Source organism: Mauremys reevesii, linkage group 7 (assembly GCF_016161935.1).
Source record: "Mauremys reevesii isolate NIE-2019 linkage group 7, ASM1616193v1, whole genome shotgun sequence".
Lineage (NCBI taxonomy): Eukaryota > Metazoa > Chordata > Testudines > Geoemydidae > Mauremys > Mauremys reevesii.
The window spans coordinates 5,197,280-5,218,926 of record NC_052629.1 but is presented as its reverse complement, the minus strand read 5'-3'; the positions used below and the strand labels follow the sequence as shown (position 1 = coordinate 5,218,926).

At 45.1% G+C, this 21,647-nt stretch overlaps 1 protein-coding gene across 8 annotated transcripts in view; it reads right to left on the bottom strand.

The window, feature by feature from the left end:
• Positions 1–21,647, bottom strand: part of NEURL1 (neuralized E3 ubiquitin protein ligase 1) — a 280,255-nt gene that overhangs the window by 80,393 nt on the left and 178,215 nt on the right. For all 8 annotated transcript variants that reach the window (XM_039481705.1, XM_039481704.1, XM_039481700.1 and 5 more), the window contains 2 exons: positions 5,346–5,587; positions 1,144–1,465 (listed from right to left, as the gene is read on the bottom strand). In XM_039481705.1, coding sequence (XP_039337639.1) covers positions 1,144–1,465; positions 5,346–5,447 — 424 coding nt within the window. In that variant the 5' untranslated portion in view covers positions 5,448–5,587. The remainder of the gene's footprint in view (positions 1–1,143; positions 1,466–5,345; positions 5,588–21,647) is intronic.

Sequence of the window (21,647 nt, the reverse complement as noted above, 5' to 3'; positions counted from 1 at the left end):
CTAACACAAGGTAACTAACACAAGGTAAAATCCCAGTGGAGGCAGTTTGTAATTTTCCACAAGTTAGCAGGGCAAACCCTAGGCTTCTCAACCTGCTAACTTGTGTTAAAACTACAAACGCTCTGTCTTTGTTCGAATTTTACCTCATGTTAGTTCCCACAGGTTAGTTAACACAGATAAAGAACACAATGCTTTTCCTAATGAAAGCAAAGTCCAAGCAGCCAGCATTATAAGCTGAGGCGCTAGTGTCTGTTTCTCTGCTATGCCCTTTGGCCTCCATTGCTGAGTCTTTGGTTCCCCACTAACCTAGCTCCCTCTTGAAACAAGACCCTTGGAGGTACTTCCATTCTGTTCAGAAAAGACTCTCAAAGCTGGGATGTCCAGAGCTCTTAGGTCTGCAAACTTGGAGCCTGATCGCCTCCTGTGAGGGGGCCAAACTTCCACAATTCTCACTGGATTCATTCAGAGATGAGGTTGCTCGGCACCTCTCATACCACACCCCCAATCATGTTCCAATCTTTTGGGTCCAGAGGATGGATCCAGTTCCTTTGAGCTAATATTTTGAAAATGATGTTTTCCACTACATAACAGCTGCTTATCCCAGAATATGTGGCTGGAGCATAAGCTATAAATCTCCCACTTACCCACCCAAAGAATCATGGTAATGCCATCAGAGAAGGAATTACACAGTAGCAATAAAATGCATTTCCCCACCCCACAACTGGGAAAGCAAATAAGATAGAGGATGTTTTATAAGGTACATTCCACACTGCAGCACATGAACCGAAGTAGTTTCATTGGTGCAAGTTCTCTTGGCAGAAATTCCTTTATTTACTGACAGTTTCTAGTGATTTATTGTTTCCCACCCTCCCACTCCTATAATAAATGTTTGCTTAGCTTTAAACACACTAATTATTATGGGTTCAGATTGTAAGGTGTACCCTGATGGAATTTAACAACCTTTTACTTTCTCAGCAGCAGACTTGGTGAAGTGAGTGGGATTTTTTTTTAATCTACTGGACAGACAGTACCTGGCTAATTTATCATTGGGATTTGTCCAGCCTCATTTTTTAGCTGTAGAACATAGGTACATAGACTCTAAGCACTCAAGTCAAGAAATAGCACTTTCAGAAAGGCACCTACCTAATAGCTGCACCCCACGGGTGAGTCCGTATACGTCAATCAAAGCCCACAGGGGTTCCGTGATCCTCACCCCGCTGAAGAACAACATCGCAGCAGAGTCATTGACCCGATAAAACACCCGGCCCTTTTTGTCCACCCAGAATGCTATGATGTTTCCTTCATTTGCAAACTCTTCTGGCAGGGCCTTGGCCCAGAATCCACTCTGGGAAACCAAGTCCGGGCAAGCGTACTTTGGCAATGTGTCAGGATTAATCCGGGAGGGATCCTTGGAAGTAAATCCGAGTCGGAGAGCCCCACTCCAGCAACACTGCTTCTTTGTTATCTGCAAAGATAACAGCAATAAGAACATCTTGTATTCCAACAGCACTTTACAGGCTACGAGCTCCATGCCGTGCCATGCTGAAGGCCTCCTGCATGGTTCTGAGCGCTCTCAGCTCCCACTGGATTGGGTCCTGTATGTTCTAGAATAATTTAATCCACCACTAAAAATGTTGCCACCTCTGGGGTAGGACATGGCATCTGCATAACAGCACACAGCAACACTGCAGAAAAGGTTAAGACATAACGTAAAACAGACTGTATCAAGTTAAAACTAAAGGGGGAATATAATTAGCCCTGGCGCACGAACTCAATTCCATTTCTGGGGTAATTACATTCTGCCTAGCAAACCTACTCTCGGCAGAAGCACCAAAAAATCTTTTCTGGTGAGAGGATCCCATATGAAAGACGGCACCTCCAGCAGCCCGTAGCACTGTGCTAGGGCATTGATTCTTTCTTGACTCAGGGTGCCGAGTGCTGCCTACTGAAAAACCATCACTACTTCCGACAGCACCTTAAGGCTTTCCCAAGAGGTATCCCAGCTACGTAAAAAACGATCTGGCGGTTTGCTTCTCAGATGGGATGACATCACAGCCCTACGGTAGCTGATTTGGATGCAGCAAAATGCAATAAAGCATATTTAATGACATTAAATATATAAAATGGAAATGACAGAAGTCCATTCATCACTGAAAAACTGGGATTATTTATTGTAGTAATTTCACTGCAAATCCTAAATCCTCCTGGGACCTAGATAAATACGGCCTCATTGTACAACTTGCTCTGCCGTCTCTGGCCAATATTTTATACTAATCACATGCTACACAAGTAACTATTCATATGGCGATATGGGGAGTACGTCCCCTTGTAGTCATCAGCCCCTACAAATAAATAGTTGCCAACACAGGTGGACTATATCAGGATTAAAATCTAGTGTAAACCCTGCCAAGCATTTGCATAGCTGGACACCCAAACACATTAATTTTTGTTTAAAAAAACCGCAATGATTAATGACGGGCCAAATCCTGTACTCAGCAAACATTCCTATTTGACAGGCTGGGAAGGTCCACAGGGCGTGGGATGGGGAGGGAACAGGCATCTGCCATGCCTGGACTTAAAGCAGTAGCTTCATTGTTCCATGACTGCTATTGCAGTCTGGGGCCGCTGCTTCCTACATCCCACCTCCACAGATCCACTGACTCTGGCCCCAGCCACACCCACTGCCTGGGATTCCACCTCCAAGAAGCTCCATCAGAACACAGATCCACATCACACTGGACATCTCCACTTGCCGGCACTCTGGCCTGCTGAACATCTCTGGATTCACTGCCTAGTGGGCTTCTTAGAAGACTTAGAGGAGCAGAGAAGGGTGTAGGATTGATTCTGAAATGACATCTGGCAAACAGGGTCAAATCCCACAGTCCTTGACTCAGTCCTGTAGTGGGAGTTATGCCTGAACATGAGCTGCGGGATTGGATGCATAGAAAAGAAGTTGGTGAGAATCTGACATAGAAAACACAAAAGCTTAGAGATGACAGTTTGGGGAAGGAAAGGAAAAAAAGACTGCTGGAAATGGACTCAGCAGAAAATAGACACAGAAAGGCAAAGGCATTCTTCAGATTTATGTCAATCCCCAAGGCACTTTTTCTGCTTATGCTTGTTGATTATTCATGTGCAAAATTCCCATTAGTTTCAGTGGAAGCTCTGCTCATAAATCCCTAGTGCACAGATGAAAGTCCTGCCCGCCAATGCTTCATGTGTGTTATGGAAGATAAAATCCTAATATACATGGTCAAATACAAACATCGAGCTTCCTGAGTAGGGACAGGAGAAGTGGTTCAGAACATAGAAATGACCCATAATCTTTGCCTAAAATGCAAACCTTTGGTGAGGTTTTTCAAAAACAAAATAGTTAACTTTCATCTCCCATCCCAACCATCTCATAATTTGTCAGGGTCACTCGTCTCTGCATTTCCCAGCTTCCGGCCAAAAATGCCATGTAACTAGATCAGTCCTGCTGCATTTCCAGCCTGCATGGAAGCAGGAAGAACCAAACAGAAAATGAATAGAAGCCTGTGTGAGGGATTTTTCCACCCAAGGGCCCGAGCCAGAGAGGTGTTGAGTGCTGTCATTACCTACTGAATTCAATGGGAATGACTGTGAACAATCAATTGAGATAACCCACTACCTTCAGACCAGCCCAGGAAGCTTGGCACCTCTCAGGAAGCACTCAGCTCCAAGTTCAGGCTCCACATTTGCAGACCCAAAAGCTTTGCATATTTCAGAGATATTTTAAGGTCTTATCTGAATTGAAAGGAAGAACCTCCGAGCCTTTGGATGTGCCCTAAAGGTGGTTCAGCCCCTAAAGAGCCATAGCTAAACCCCTTCAGCTCTCAATACAAGGCAGAGCATGTGATCTACAAGTCAGGCTGCATGCGGTTTGTCTGAAGGCTTTGGTGCAAAGGGATGTCTGGCCAGGAGAAGTGGTGCCCTCCAGGAGAAGCCCTTAGCAGCACTCTGTGTCACCTTTCAGTGCACATGCCACAAAGGAAGTGAATCAGTCTGATGCCAGTGAGGAAGAGGGATTTCTGCAACCTCATCTTCTCTGATCTTGACAGATGCAATCCTGGCCTGCTCATGTCCCCACTGCTGCAAAGATCATTCTCCTGGCCCATCACTCTGACCCTGTGACCCTTCTCTTTGCATCCCTGTAGTGGCTCCCCTTTCTGTATCACATCAAACACAAGCTGCTTGTCTTCACTTCCAGGCCCTTCAGGACCTAGCCCCATCCTACTTATCTCTCATGAGCCAGTGAGATGTCCACTCCTGCCTCTGACCAGCCCATGGTGCCAGTCTCCATTGCCCACTAGTTACATTTTCAAGCAAGCATCTTTGTGCTCTCTCACACGCTGCCCCTCATGCTTGGGAGGAGCTCCCTGAAAACATCGGCAAAGCGACCATATTCCCCTCTGTGAAATCCCTCCTTAAAACTCTCCTTTGCTGCGATGCCTACAAAAAAATAAACCTAGACTAGAGCTAGGCTGCTGGTGCACTGACAGCACTGCCTGTCATGCTGACCGGTATTATCTCATTATTTCTTTGTATTGCTCCGTCTAGCTATACCTTTCTCTGGTCACACTGTAAGTTCTTTGGGGCAGGGACTGTCTTTTTGTTCTGCATCTGCACAGCACCTAGAGAAGTAGGGTCCTGGTCTGTGACTAGGGTTCCTACACACAATGATAATACAAATAATACTAATAAAGCACCAGGATGGCACAGGCACAAGGTCTGTCAGACCAAGAGCCTAGGACTCTGCGTTCCAGGAAAGGGATGGAAAACAGAGGAACAAAAGAACGGTCATAGTGGGTCAGACCAAAGGTCCATCTAGCCCAGTATCCTGTCTTCCAACAGGGGCCAATGCCAGGTGACCCAGAGGGAATGAACAAAACAGGGAATCATCGAGTGATTCATCCTCTGTCGTCCATTCCCAGCTTCTAGCAAACAGAGGCTAGGGACGCCATCCCTGCCCATCCTGGCTAATAGCTATTAATGGACCTATCCTCCATGAACTTATCTAGTTCTTTTTTGAACCCTGTTATAGTCTTCACAACATCCTGTGGCAAAGAGTTCCACAGGTTGACTGTAAATTGTGTGAAGAGGTCTGGTACTAGAACTAAGATGCTCCAATGGGCAAACTCTCTCAGCGTTGATATACACCCACTACCATGAGCCATACTTCCCTCACCCAAGACTCCCATCTATGCTTCTCTGGGAACTATGTTATATACAGGTTCTGCTCTAACTCACTAATATTTTACCCCTAGTCTTTCCTGCTAGCACTTGAGGCCGTTACAATGGCAACGAGGGAGGAGTCATTTACTCACCTTTAACCTGACCTGCTCGTAGATCACGATAGGCCTATTGCTGAAGGTAATGGCGTTGCAGAAGCTGGCCTGCCGCTTCACTGCCTTCTGTGCCGTGTCCATGATGATCTGAGACCCCTTGGCGTGGGGATGGAAAAGCAGCGGGCTGATCGACAACGTTCCGCACTGCGTGATGGGCAGACAATGCTTCTGCTTGTGGTGGCATCGGTGAGAAGAAGCCGGAAAGGGCCCACCTAGGGAGTCTGAGACAGCATTTAAAAAAAGCGACACTTTAAATCTGATCTGAGTAATAATGGGAATCTCTCAGAGCCAAACCACAAGGCTACGTTAGCGGGAACTGCAGTGTGAGATGAGAGCTAGTCTAAATGCCTACACTGTAAAGCACTAAAAACTCTTTCTACGGTGTCTTGAACATAATAAAAGTCTCACACCATATAGACGGCTGCCCTCTAGATAGACTGATGATGCAGAGCATGACACGGGGAAGGCAGCTCAGCATGGGAGTGTGTGGAAAGTTTCAGGGACACGTTTTCAGAAACAGAGGTCAAAACTCAGTTCCGAAAATTTACCTGCAAATGTGCACGTGCAACTGCAAGCCATTCAGGTGAATCCATGCACAGATGGCTGGTAGTCCCCACTTCCCGACTGCTTCCCTGCCCAGCCACCACCAAGATGCACCTAAACCTGACCTGTCCCGCCACCCCGACCTTCCAACTGCAGCCCCACCAGTCCCTCCCCTCTATTTGCTCCCAAGATGCTGTTGTATCCAGCCTCCTCCTGCACCTTGCTCGCTGTCTCTCTCCCCACTCACACGCTGCAATGCCATGTTCCAGCAACCTCCTACTGCCAACCCAGCTGGTCTCCTGCACCAACCAACATCCTTCCACCCTCCTCTTCCTTCCCAATGCTTCACCAGCTGCAACCTTAGGTGAGATCCCATTTTTACACTGTCATTCAGGAATGAGGAGCTAATGGTTATGGTGGAGCACGGGAGCTAAGAGGTGCATGAAGCAGGACAGGGATTATGTGCATATCTAGCCAAGGCTCCGAACAGACAGTTTATAAATTAATTGGCCTGGTCACTGCAGTAGCTTTATTGGTTCACGAATGGATTCATCTTTGTTTCTTCATAACATACAAAGCATGCAGCAGTTTGAACACAAAACAATCATTATATCAAGAACAAGTCATCGGCTTCCTTCTCCACATGCACAATACGGTGTATATGTACACTGATTGAAGGGTCCATAGAAATAAGATACAGAATGTCAACAGAAATAAATTGATTATTTGACGGTACGTGAGAAACACAACCAAAGCAACGTTAACTCATGTGTTAACAATGCCATCCTGCTGTGTCCGTTTGTTTCATAAATTACACACAACTAAATGCCAATAATAAATTCTGTAACCTTCAGACTGTATGGGCTACATGGAAGTAAGCATCAAATATGAAATGAAACTCCTTGGGTAGTTTAATTGGCCACAATGGTGTCTTTTAGGAGTACCACAGAGTCATAAAAATTACTGTGGGCAAAACTATACTTCTGCACCATCTCTAATCTAGACAGTAACAGATCATCAGACCTGGACCCCGCTCTTTCCACACATTGTGGTAGTTCAAATCTGTGTCCAGACTTGGTTTCTTACATCTGTTATTGTCCTGGGTCTGAACCAAATCCCCAAACGTTGGAAAAGTTTTGATTCTAATCAGAACTGTAACTCAGCCCCTTTGCTAGTCTAGACGCGGATCCAAATTGCTCTTAATTCACCCTTTCATCATTTTCTCACTACTACCTATAGATGCGGCAGAAATGCCAACATCTAGGCAGGCCCTCTCAGAGGTCCAGAGCGGCCCGGGCCACCTCCAGCTTTTGAGGCCCCAAGCCATAACAAAAATAAAAAATGACGACACGTTGTCTAATCTTGTGCCAACAGAACCGATATATTTTTATTAATATTTATGAACATTTTCAACTCTTGAATATGACAAAATCTATATCAGCTAACAAAAAAATGATGTCTTTTACCAAATCACATCTCTTACTTGCTTAAATTTGCAGCTCTAAGCTGAGAGAGTGTGTCACATTTTGGTCTGATAGGGATGCGCATAAAAACAAGTTGCAAAACTTATCAAATGCAAAAAAATTAACAAGTGTCTAAATTTGAGGCCCCCTTTGAGCTTGAAGCCCAGGCCAAATGGCCCTCCTGGCCCCCCCTCTGATTGCTCCTGCATCTTGTAAAACTAGACCAGACATATACAGGAGAAGAAAACGACTGTAGGTAATAATCCTGCTTTAGCAGGGAGAGGGACTGGGGGACGTACAACACACACAGCACTTTCAACACAAAACACTCATTATATTGAGAGTAAGTCATCTGCCTCTTTTTTCCTCATACACAGCCTGGCGTGAGGGCATGGGGGTGGGGCAAGGCTGTTCATAGAAATCAGATAAAGAATATCACTAGAAAATACTTGATTATTTGACTCAATGGATTGGGAGCAGGTGGCTTGCAGAAGCAACAGCTTGCCTGTGGAGTGTGTGGGAAATGGCAGCTGGAAAAGTATGGGGAAAGCACAGGTGGAGCAGCTGAGAGAGAGAGAGAGATTTGTATTTTCTATAGGAATATTGGTCAGATATAATATGACTGCTGGAGTGCAGGTAGTCCAGTGTGCTGCTCTGACAGTGCCAGGTGATTCAGAGGAAGGTGCAGAAAACCCTGCAATAGGCAGATATGGAATAAGCTGTGGAGGTTTCTTCCTAAACCCACATGTAGTTAAAGGCTCTGAAGCATGAGGATTTACACCCCTTCCAAAACTCTTAGATTAAAAATAATAACTCTGGTTATGTTTATCCATATAAATGTCCAATCCTTTTTTTAATTCTACTACATTCTTGGCCTCAAAGATATCTTGTGGCAATGAGTTCCTAAGGCTTAAATGTGTATTCTGTGAACAAATATTTCCTTTTATCAGTTTTAAATCTGCTTTCTTTCAATCTCATTGAACACCCCCCTTGTTCTTGTATTATGTATTGTCATGCTGAAAGGACAAAATGAGAGGGGTCCCGCAGGGATCGGTTCTGGGTCCGGTTCTGTTCAATATCTTCATCAGTGATTTAGATAATGGCAGAGAGTATGCTTATAAAGTTTGCGGACAATACCAAGCTGGGAGGGGTTGCAAGTTGCTAGAATTTTAAGGGAACTAGCGAGTGATATTGCTAGCCCGTTAGCGATGATTTTTAATAAATCTCTAAATTCGTTTTGTTGTTGGACTGACTGGAGATTAGCTAATGTAGTTCCTATATTCAAAAGGGGAAAAAAAAAGGCCGGGCCCTTACAGCCTGTTATGTTAGTTGTCTGTAGTAAAAAAAAAAAAAAAAAAAGAAAGAAAGAGAGAGAGAGAGGAGGGCGGGAGTGGGATGGGGGTGGATTTGGAGCATGGATTTACGAGATGGTAGAGGCAACCAACCTGAACCAACTCTTTGATTTTTTAGATTTTTTAGATGAATTTTTGGGATAGGAAATTCTATGGATCTAATATATCGTTTGATTCAGTAAGGCGATTGATTTATGAGTTATTTTGATTAAATTGGAAAGGAAAAAAAAAGGAGGGGGAAGATAGGGAGAAAGGAGAAGGTGAAGTGAGAGAGGGTAGAGGAGACTGTCAGGTTGGAGGGGGGGAGGGTCAGGGGGGAGGGTTCAGTGTTCTTCCTTTGGGTCCAATTTTATTCCAATCTATTTTTTTTTGACCTGGGTGGAGAACCTGAAGAGTAGGAGAGTGGTTGGATAAGTTTTGACCCAAGTTGGGAGAGAAAGGATCGGGAGATCCTCCAGGGAGGATGGGATAGAGGAGAGGATGATGAGTATTAGTAAGGATGTATTATTTAATGAGAGAAAATATTCAATATGCATAGGGGAATTATAAATAATTTTTTTAATAATTAGTTATTTAGACCAGTTGCAAGTAACGGAGAGGAGGAGAGAGGGAGAGGAGGACCTAGGAGTGATGAGGATGACCAGGAGAGGGGGGAGTGATGTGAGATGATGTGATGAAATGTGGCATGGGATGCATGCTATTGCATTATGCATTAGTTTCTAGGAGTAATAGGTCTAAGGGATAAGGTAGTGGTAAGTTATAGTTTTTGGTGATTTGGAGTGTTTGGTGTGTGTGTATTTTTGGATGTTTGTTTGTTTGACAAGGGAAAAGTGGAAAAGGTACAAGAAAGGGAGAAATGAATAAAGGAAATGAAGGGAAGGTCATATGAAAAGGAGACTTGAAAGGAAAGGTTTGTTTTTTTGTTTAGGAGAGAGGATAAAGGATATATAATAAGAATAATTAAATATATTATAGAGGAAGGAATTAATACAGCCAGAGGCTGGACAGAGGGGAAGGACAAGAGAATTGTCAGTTAAAAGAAGAGAATTGTCAGTTAAGAAATTTAGGCTAGGAAATTAGACTTAGGGATACTGGAAACAGAACAAACGAAGAACAGGGGCAAACAGGAAACCGACAGAGAGTAAGACTAAGGAACTTTAGTTTATGGAGAGATAAGATATAATAGGAGATGGTATGATGGATGAGGGGCTTAGGTATGTAAGGATAGGAATAGGTTAATTATATTTAATTAAATTTAATTATGGTGAAATAGTACCTTGGTTTGGAGAATTGTATTAGAGTAGAGCTTGGGCGCATGGAGGGGTTCTTCTGGGCATGGAGGGACCGCCATATTTGGGGTCAGGGTGGTTTTGTTCCTTTTTTTTTTCCTTCTGGTTCCTCCGGAGGGGGGGGGGGGTGCATGGCTCAGCATGTGGGGGGGAGGAGGATTTGCTAATGGAGTGGGCATCTTGCAGGAGGTCAGACTAGATGATCATATTGGTCCCTTCTGATTCTATGATTCTAAGTGCTTTGGAGGATAGGATTAAAATTCAAAATGATCTGGACAAACTGGAGAAACAGTCTGAAGTAAATAGGATGAAATTCAATAAGGACAAATGCAAAGTACTCCACTTAGGAATGAACAATCAGCTGCACACATACAAATGGGAAATGACTGCCTAGGAATGAGTACTGCGAAAGGGATCTTGGATCACAAGCTAAATATGAGTGAACAGTGCAAAAAAAGCACACATAATTCTGGGATGTATTAGCAGGAGTGTTGTAAGCAAGACAAGAGAAGTAATTCTTCTGCTCTACTCTGCACTTATTAGGCCTCAACTGGAGTATTGTGTCCATTTCTGGGCGCCACATTTCAGGAAGGATGTGGACAAATTGGAGAAAGTCCAGAGAAGAGCAACAAAAATGATTAATGGTCTGGAAAACATGACCTATGAGGGAAGATTGAAAAAATTGGGTTGGTTTAGTCTGGAGAAGAGAAGACCGAGAGGGGACACAATAACAGTTTTCAAGTACATAAAAAGTTGTTACAAGGAGGAGGATGAGAAATTGTTCTTCTTAACCTCTGAGGATAGGATAAGAAGCAATGGGCTTAAATTGCAGCAAGGGAGATTTAGGTTGGACATTAGGAAAAACTTTCTGTCAGGGTGGTTAAGCACTGGAGTAAATTGCCTAGGAAGGTTGTGGAATCTCCATCATTGGGGATTTTTAACAGCAGGTTGGACAAACACCTGTCAGGGATGGTCTAGATAATACTTAGTCCTGCCTTGAGTGCAGGGGACTGGAATAGATGACCTCTCGAGGTCCCTTCCGGTTCTATGATTCTATGAGATAAGGTAAATTGGGTACATCAGTTCACCCTATCTATACTATACAGTAAGAACATAAAAACATAAGAACGGCCGTACCGGGTCAGACCAAAGGTCCATCTAGCCCAGTATCTTTCTACCAACGGTGGTCAATGCCAGGTGCCCCAGAGGGAGTGGAACCTAACAGGCAATGATAAAGTGATCTCTCTCCTGCCATCCATCTCCACCCTCTGACAAACAGAGGCTAGGGACACCATTCTTACCCATCCTGGCTAATAGCCATTTATGGACTTAACCACCATGAATTTATCCAGTTCTCTTTTAAACGCTGTTATAGTCCTAGCCTTCACAACCTCCTCAGGTAAGGAGTTCCACAAGTTGACTGTGCGCTGCGTGAAAAAGAACTTCCTTTTATTTGTTTTAAACCTGCTGCCTATTAATTTCATTTGGTGACCCCTAGTTCTTGTTTTATGGGAATAAGTAAATAACTTTTCCTTATCCACTTTCTCTACATCACTCATGATTTTATAGACCTCTATCATATCCCCCCTTAGTCTCCTCTTTTCCAAGCTGAAGAGTCCTAGCCTCTTTAATCTTTCCTCATATGGGACCCTCTCCAAACCCCTAATCATTTTAGTTGCCCTTTTCTGAACCTTTTCTAGTGCCAGTATATCTTTTTTGAGGTGAGCATAACTTTTTTTATATACCTTTATTGCGTCCGCTCATTGTCCTCCTTTCTAAAGTAAACAACCCCAGTCATTTCAATCTCCCTTCAGATGGAAGTATTTCCAGGCCTTTACTTTTTCTCATTGTTCATCCCTTAGTTGTCTTTCTATTTCTGCTATAGCCTCTTTAACCACAGAGGCCCAGATCCCATGTATGGGAGTTAGGCGCCTAAATATTTTTGAGGGTCTGGGCCAGGGTGACTAGAACTGAACACAGTATTCCAGGTGAGGAATTCCATCTCTAACATCTATGACTCCTCTAGAATATGCATAGTCTTTTTGCCATTTGTGCAATGAGCCATGTGTTCCTGGTTCTTTTGAGAGAATACAGTAGATGACTTGGTTTCTGGCTAATTTAAAGTCAATTAAGTTAACTTTATTGGTAACATTACAGATTCCTAAAAGCTAGACTCATCTTGAGGAAAACTGCATTGACAAAGCTGCATCAAAATGAAATGTTTCCCCACAGAAGTTCATATGAACATTTTTGCTACTCCATTCTGAGACATATCAAATTTCTGTTTCATTTGCTGTAAAATTTCCAAATTAAAAACAGCAAATATCAGATGTTTACCAGATGAACTGATGTTTGCCTTAAAGAAATACTGAATTGTGGTTTTTTGCTCAGGAGTGAGAATTTCCCCATTTTTACACAAAGTTCCTGGCTTTGATGGAAAACCCTATAAAATGTCAATTGCTTTTTCCACAAAAATGGATGATTTTTGAAAATTTACAGCAAGATATGAAAACTTCTGGTTTTGACCATTTCTAGTTTTGTCTGGAATTTCCACACACCTCTGTGTGTTGGTTTCCAAAAGATACCCATGTGTGAAAGAGAAGAAAGTAACAGGAAATAATGTCTTCAATTCAAGCTGCCTTTTCTGGCTGGCTGAAGTGATCCCACCTAACTTCACTGTGTGACCCTGAAGTAAGTCATTAGTAGTTGATTGCACTCAAAGGTCTCATTGGCTTCAGACACCATGGTAAAAGGCAGAGTATTAAGAACCTAAATAGAACATCAGGATCTGTCTCGTGAAAGTCAAGGACAAGACAAAGAAGGAGTGATAGGGAGAGCTGTGTGTACCGTAGAAAAGAGTGAGGGCTGACATGATCACAGACTATAAATACCTTCAAGAGTAATATATAATGATGAAAGGGAATTATTCACCACCTTGGAAGATGGCAGGAAAGGAGCAATGGCAGAAAGCTAGGGAAGGAAGTGTTTAGGTTAGCTGTTAAGAAGTAATTCTAGACAGTGCGAAGAATTTAGCAGTGGAACAGATTTCCAGGAGTGAAGTCATTTTCACTGTGGTGATTCAAACAGAAGAGAGGATAAGATAGCGAGAACGAGGCAGTGCATAATCCTGATAAATGAAAGGGGGTCAGATTAGGTGAACCAAGTATTCTTTTCTGGCCCTACAGCCCAGCATGATTCGTTATGATCCAGCCATAACTGCCAACAAGTTTAACAGTCAAACACAAGGACATAAAAAGGATTTGGAAACATTTTACTAGACTTGCATTGCGAAGCCGAAAGCTTTAATCTTATTGCCATGATTATAAGAATGGCTGTAACTCTCTGCAGGACATCATGCCCTTTTAAAACATGGAAATGGAATGACCAAAACTGCTCACAGTTTTCTAAACAGGCTCCAATAACAATGCTGCATATGTCCAATGCATCTGCTGTAGGAGCATTACGCAGCCCTAGGGAGCTGTGTGATTCTGCAGGAACAATATTAGAAAAACGTTTATTTACAGTGACAATTTGGCACTGCAGAGAGCAAACAGGAACGAAGCCATCTTAGAACAATGCCTGCAAGGCTCATAATGTGACCTTTGCATTTCAAACAGACACTCAATGCAACCCACAAGATCACAAACCTCAAGAATAGGGAAAATTGACTTGGTAGTAGAATCCACATGCAACAGGTTATCATTACAAACAGAGAAGGCGATTCCCTTCTCCCATACCTTATCTAAGGACAAAATCTTTGGGTCCTTACTCAGGGAAGACTCCAATTCAATGGAAGTTTGCCAAAGGAAGGACCTCAGGAAACGGTCCTTAATAAAAAAAGTGCGCCCAGGTATTAATATGGTTAGTGCCTTGCAGTAATAATGACAGTGATGGGCCAGATACTAGGGTCCTTCCTCAGTTCTTCCCAGGGCAAAACTTCCATTCCAAAACTGAGTTAGTGTGACAGCCACCGTCTTGGCCAAGACCACAGACCTTCAGAGCTAAAACTGTGAGTATCTACAGCTTGACCTAACAGAGGTGGCCTCTGTAGTTGGAGGCTGCAGAAAACACATCCCTCTATGGATCGAGCACAGAGGAGGACGTGTAGCACACACCATCTAGCATGTCAGGATTTGGCCGAGTACACTTAATAGAAACCTTTTGTTAAATGCACTGATAACACTGAGGCCTGATCCACAGTCTGAACTTCTCCATGTTCCCAGATTAAAAATTACTATCATATTCTGCATGCTGATTGCAAATGCTACTGCTCACATGATGTAGAATACAGTAATTTTAGATCCCCACCCCCCATGGTTCAACTGTGTGATGTGGCGTTAAGTTAAATTTGTAAGGCCAGATTCAAAGCTGATCCAAACAGGCATAGCTCTGTTGACATCAGTGGAGTCACACCATCTGAGAATCGGCTCATTGAGCTCTGCTCCCACAAGTGATGTGTTATCTAAGGAAGACGGGAACAGTTGCTCAGAAACAAACTTTGCAAAGAAAGGTAGATTTGAGAGAAGGTGGCAATTTGAGAGCTTGCTCAAGGACAATGCAAGGTTCTTACTGCACCGTGTGACTTGCAAACCAGCAAGGTAGTAATACCCCCAAGTGACAAGATGGTGTTATGACGACACGTTATAATTATAAAAACAGCCTGTATCCCCCAAGGCCTCCACAAATGTCACAAGTCAACAGGTCCTGTGAATCACACAAGAACAAAATCACAGCTGTACTAAGACACCACACCAGGCATTTGTATCTGCCAAATTGCTACAAATACAGTAAAATGCCATTAACTTGAGCAGGTTTCCTCCAGATTTACAACAGGGTTGCTGAGAACAGCATCTGCCCCACTGTGATGGATAAAAATCAGGACAGACCAAAATTGTTGTGTCACACCTGACAGAGGCTGCTGAATGCAGTGTTGTTATAGCCTTGTTGGTCCCAGGATATTAGAGACATGGTGGGTGAGGTCATATATTTTATTGGACCAACTTGTGAAAGAGACAAACTTTCGAGCTACACAGAGTCATTTCAGAAGTTAACACAGAAACCGATTGCTCGGTTTTGTAGAAACATCCAAGGGAGGAGACTAAGTGGGAGGAACCCTTTGGGAGGTGGGCCTCTTGCAGACTTCTCCACACTTGTGTGTTGGAGGATGGAGACACAGGCCACAAACCCACAGATTCCCTGGAACCTGCATTAATCCCAGGTGAAGACAAGGAGGTTTGGTCCATTTGTAGGCCCAGAACCTCTGTGTGCCCTTCCTCCCACCCACTCTCTTTGGCAACATGTCTCCAGTGGAGCCGGCAGCTCTCCCACTGTGAAAACACGCTAGAGCTGTACCACGTTTCTGCCATGATCTCTACAACACCAGTAGGGAGACAGTGAGCTGACCCCCACACCCCTATCCCCATGGATTCCCAGACCTGAAGAGGGGCCTTCATGGACTCCCAATGAACTGGCAGAGGGGGACACTGCTGCAGAAGTGGTTGACTTCCCCTTCTACTTGTGACAGATGACCCTCCGATCATGGACTTCAGGGGCACAATCAGGTCTACCATGACTTATAATTCAGATACATCTGAGCTCTTGATGTTCTCAGCTTAATAAAATGCTCTCACAAAGCCTGTTAGCATTCTTCCCCAGCAGCACCCGTGCGCTGTGAAAATTTGGCCACGAAAAAAGGGGTTGTTTATCAAAAAGGTTGCTTAAGGGTTGGTTTGTTTTTTTAAGAACATTTTTCCTATTGAAATTGTTTTGACTGACATTGTTTGTGTGATACTGTGTAGAGAACAAAAAAAAGTTATTTCAGATAGCATCCCGCCTACAAGGCATTCAAGAAGAGCTTTGCAGAGAGTTAGAATCAAGAGACAATTAGAGATAATGGCCCTGGGTGTAAAACCTGAAGAGACGTGATTGCAAGAACATCACAGCGACTACCATGCAAGCAGGAACTGGAGAAAACAATTCCGTGTCCAGCTGCAGAGGAAGAGAAAAGAGCTGAGTAACAAAGGTGAAGGTACCAAGTATCATAGGGGCAGCCATGTTAGTCTGTATCTACAAAAACAATGAGGAGTCCGGTAGCACCTTGAAGACTAACAGATTTATTTGGGCATAAGGTGAAGGTAATTTTCCTTGCAGACTAGTTACAGTGAGAAGGAACAGACCCAGGCAGAAAGAGAGGTATGAGTGTTATCTTCTCATCTGAAGAAGGCTAAAGTGTGATTTGTAATCTAGCAGGCTGCACCTTGACATATACAACAAAGACAGGAAGGGAAGAAAGAGAACACGTGTAAAAAAACATGAGGGATAGATAGGGTTGCATGAGAGAATGTCTTGCCCTGGGAGTGTGTTTATGCTGCAGAAACAAGAGATCCCTGCCCTGGAAGAGCAAGCGTGCTGCAATCAGAAAGAAGTAGCCGACGGGTGGGAGAATAGGGAGACGTAATTTCAACTGTAGAGAATCAAGATTAGTGAGATGAAGCCTCAAAGGGATCAATGAACTGCATTTCTGCTCTTTGAGATGTTACTCACGTATGTACACCAAGGTACCAAAAGGATCAACATGATTGTTAGTAAGAGCCTGGCAAGAAACTATGATCATTTCTTGTTCTAAGGCAGGGGTGGCCAACCTGAGCCTGAGAAGGAGCCAGAATTTACCAATGTACATTGCCAAAGAGCCACAGTAATACGTCAGCAGCTCCCCATCAGCTACCCCCGCCCCCAGCACCTCCCGCCCACCGGCAGCTCCACCGATCAGCGCCTCCCCCTCCCTCCCCACACCTCCCAATCAGCTGTTTGTGGCATGCAGGAGGCTCTGGGAGGGAGAGGGAGGACCAAGGGCACGGCAGGCTCAGGGGAGGGCGCACAAAGGCATGGAGTGGGGGCAGGGCCGGCGGGCAAAGCCAGGGGTTGAGCAGTGAGCACCCCCCTGGCACAGTGGAAAGTTGGCACCTGTAGCTTCGGCCCCAGAGTCGGTGCCTGTACAAGGAGCCTCATATTAACTTCTGAAGAGCCGCATGTGGCTCCGGAGCCACAGGTTGGCCACCCCTGTTCCAGAGCTTCAGACTTTGCCTTCAAGAATTCATGGCAAACTCCAAGATAGACACATTTCTAAACATGAACAGTAGCTCACATGCAAGGGAAACTCAAAACAGGTCTCAAACCAATTTTCCCATGTATAAACTGCCTCAGGAAAGAGATGTAGGGGAACTGTAAAAATACTACAGAGGACGACCAGGTTTTCCTACTTTGCCACTGCCAACATGTTTGTTCTTCTTGAAGGAACAAGAAACTGAGTATCTCCAATGTGAGTCTAAAGGTACGCTCACACTACGACTACTTATTCGAATTTGCATAACCGTTTTTTAAAAAAAGATTTATAAAAAAATCGAAAGTGTGCACACACAACACACAAAATTAATGGGTGGTGGTGCGTCACGTCCGAGGCTAGCGATTTCTGAGGCATTGTGGTGGGTGTAGCTAGCTACTCCCTATCCCATTCCCGCCCCCTCCCCCCCCCCGGCCCTTCCGTTTTGAGATGAGAGATCCTGCAAAAATGGTTCAAAAAAATCATTTCGCGTGTGGTTCTCCCTCTCCTCTCTCCCTCCCTCCCCTCCCAAACAGACAGCCCTTTGCTTTTGCTTTGCTTTGCCTTCCATAGCACAGCAAGCATGGACCCTCACTCATCAGCTCCGCTCCATACCGATCATACCTTTAACACTCGCGCGCGCGTGCTCGTGCAGCTGAACCAGGGGAAACCACCAGAAGCGAAGCGGAGGCGGAGCGATGGCAGGTGACAGCGGCGATGACAGCGATGACAGTGATGACAATTATCTCATCGGACGCGCGGAGGGCGCGCCGGCTGATCTGGATGGTGGGGCAGATTCCATCCATTGATTGGGCCCGATTGGGGGCCCTGGGATGGGGCGCATTGTGTTGCAGGTGTGTGTGGTTTGATTGTGTGTGGCAAGACATTCGCGCAGTGCACTTTCATGGAACTTGTGACTTGCTTTTTGCCCCTGCTGCCCCTGCCCCATAACTGAGATGACCCTGAGCACTCACAGAAGAAGCGTAGAATAGAGCCCCCTGGAAGCAGAGCACACCAGACAGCCACCACCAGACAGAATCACTTCAGATCTGGATCATGTTGGGGGGGCTGTGAGTGATCTATGATGCAAAAAAGTAGAGCTGCTGCTGCTGGCTGCTGCTTTGAGTAGCTGCTAAGTTGGCAGGCCAGGATGGAGGCTTGGTGGATGCTGCAATGGGATTTGGCTGCTGGGATGGGATTCCCCTATCCATATATCCCACCACAAACCCACACACACCGCAAAACCAGGTAGGGGAGTACAGGGCGGTGCTGCAAGCATGGGGTGATGGTGGGATTTTCAAGGGAAGACCACAATTGGGATGGCCAGGAGTGGTCAATGTGGTTCATGATGCTTCAGAAGCACTACACTGCGCTCACCTCAGAAGCAGCTTCACTGAACTAAGAGAAGAACAGAGGAATAATGTTTGGGGATATTGAAAATGCTGCCGTTATCCTGGGGAAATGCCTGCCATGGCTCTGGGGACCACAGGAAGCCACAGAGGGGCAGTGGTCAGGACACTGGAGAGCAGCTGATGAGGTGCAGAATGAATGCAGAATGTGGCCGAATGCTTGCTGGGCTGGGGCATTACTGACGCGCATTACTGACTCTCAAGCAACCAATGGTCCTGCAATGTCCCTGTGTGTTATATTCTGCTTGCTGTATGCTCTTAGGGGTTGCCTCAGTAAGGGGGAGACCAAGGGGGCAGGGCTGCAGGCTGGGGCCGCTGGCCGTGGCCCAGAGGCAGGAGAGAAGCACCCAGAGATTGGGAGAGAGCACGAGACCAAGAGCGCATCAGAGAAGCTACAAACAGAGTGGCTTCAATGAGAGTGAGTGATGTGTGTGTGATTGACTGTTGACTCCAGCCCCACCCCTGACCCTGCTCCCCCTCCCCCCTCCCTTCCCCCCCCTTCTCCTCTTAAAAGTAAAAAGCTCTCCTTAAAAAATTTTTTTCATATAAAAATTTAAATTTTTTATTTAAAGAAAGGAAGGAGAGGAGAGATAGAGGAGGGAGGAGAAGGAAAAAAGGAAAAAGGAAAGGCTGAGTGGGGGAGGGATGGAGGGGGGGGAGGGGTGGAGTGGGGGGCGGGGGGGGAGGGTGGCGCCTTCTGGGTGAGGGGGGGTGGGGGTACACGGAGGGGGAGGAGGGTGAGGGTGAGGTTGCAGGGGCTGAGGTGGCACAGGGCTGCGGCACCACAGTTTGATCCTGCAGCACTGAAGACCTGAAGCAGCCGCGCATGAGCAGCCACAGATCCACGCTGCGCAGCACCTCCTCTTCCTCCTGCCGCGCCTGCCCACCGCCCATCGCCTGCGCCTCCTCTCGCCACCCCTGTCACCGCTTCCTCCTCTCCCCTCCCTCCTCCTCCTTCTCCGTTCCTCCCTCCTGTTCTTTCTCACCACTCATTCTTCCTGTTCATTGAACATTAACTTCCATCATTCCATCATCATCTTCCTTTTCCTTTCTCCATCTCCTTCTTCTTCTTTCTCATCTTTGGTCTGCTTTTCCTCCGCTTTATCTTTTTAGCTTTTTTTGAGGGAGATAAAGGAGATTAAAATTTTATTTTACATTGCAATGGTTAAGGTTATTAGAAATCTACAGATAAATCAACATACTTTTTACATATACTATTTACAAGGTCGCACATTTTCATCTTCATAGTGATCTCAACATTCTCAGTCTGCATTTCTCATCTTACATCTCACACAGCATGGTCTCAGGGTCAGCAGTCCAGATGCATGCAGCCACAGTAAGCCACAGTCTCAGTGATCCTGCCAATCAACAAGCTTGCCCTCCCTCCAGCTCCCTGCCAATCAACACCCTACCCCTCCCCTTCCCCCTCCTTGTCCCCACCCACGCCAAGACCCCCACCCCACCCACCCCTCCCCACCTCCCCGCGCCTGCTCCTCCTCCAACAGAAAAGATGCTTGACCCCAACCCCTCCATCCCCACATTCAACCTTTTTAAAAACTAAATTCCACTTTTTAACCAGGAAATTTAAACCACCTTACTTAAATTCCCCCTTATTTAAATGGTTATCTTGAAACTTTACTTTTGCTGAGGATAGTAGAACAATATAAAGATACATGCTTCACTGATATGATGCAGTGATATGCCATTGGATGCTGATGCTTTGCCATGGTGCTGATAACTGGAACTACAAAAGAAACCATGAGCAAGGTTACATGCCTTAGAAGGTGGGCAGCTTCCCCATACACCTGGGACGAAACCTATGAGATGTCCCTGGAGGATTTCCTCTCAGTAACTACACAACCTCTCTACCATGGAATCAAGTATGATCTGCAAGCATATCTCCCTAAAAAAGGCTTCTGAAAAAAATATTAAAAAAGGCTGCTTAAAAATCCCCATTGTATTTAATCTCACAATCAATCTCAGTAAGGCTTCAAGCAAAACATAGCAAAGGTATGCTTGGCCAGGGGGGGCTCAGGGGGCGGGGAGTAATTCAATCTGCTCTTAGTGCTGCTCTGGTTGCTTGCCGGGGTGTGAGCCTCTGTGCTCTCTCCTCTGCTCTTTCTCTCTTCCTGCTGGGCCTGTCCTCAGTCTGCTTAGAGCTCAGAGTTCTCCTCCTGCCTTCCCCCCTCGGGTGGGGACAGTGCATGGCAGGTTTCGCCCCTTGCTTTAATCACAGCTCAGGCAGGGCCAGATCTTCAGCGCATCCCGCTGCTTGCCTGCATGTTTGCATTCTGCTCTTTAGTTTTCTCAGTAGGCTTTGTCTTGCTTTTGCTTTTCACTTCTGCCCTTCTGCAGCTTTTGGCTTTCTTCACTTTTCATCACTTTCTCATTCATTTTTTCATTTTTTTTTCATTTCCAGGAGAAATTTTATCATCATCTTTCATTTCATTTCATTTCTCGATCTCATGCATCTAGATCTGATCCATTTAGCTGTATCATCTGCATCAAATCTCATTTTGTGCTGATGAGCTGCGTGCAGTCTGTGCTGGTGCATATCATGGTCAACGATGAATCATGTCTTGTCACAAGTTCATGAGAGATGAAAATTTCTGGGCTTTTTCCTGAAATGCATTTCCAAGTTCAGGCTTTTGAGCTGTTGCGGCCATCAGTGCCTGACCAGTAAGCCCACGAGACAGGGCGTACCGTGGCGATTCAAAGAGCTACCCCTTGCCAATATTTAATGCCGATTTCTGTAATACCTGATTCGATATGCTAATACCAAGAATAATACTGGCGTTAAAAAAGTTTAACTCGTAAAGATAGATAGCTATTTCGGTAAAAATGTTGGTAAGGTTTTCAAATTTTTGTAAACCGTGGCCAGTCTCCCTGTGCCTACTACACCAAGGAAAGTGTTTAAGAACAACTCCACCCCCCTTAAAGGTTTACTACTCTTTTGACACTGACAGGTCATTGTCACCAGGGTTTACCACTGACCATATACATTTCCAGAAGGAAAAGAACATAGTTTGGTATGTGTCAGATGGGGTCTAAATTAGCTGTTGGGGTCTAAATTAGCTGTTGCCACTCAAGAAAGAGATCTTGGAGTCATTGTGGATAGTTCACTGA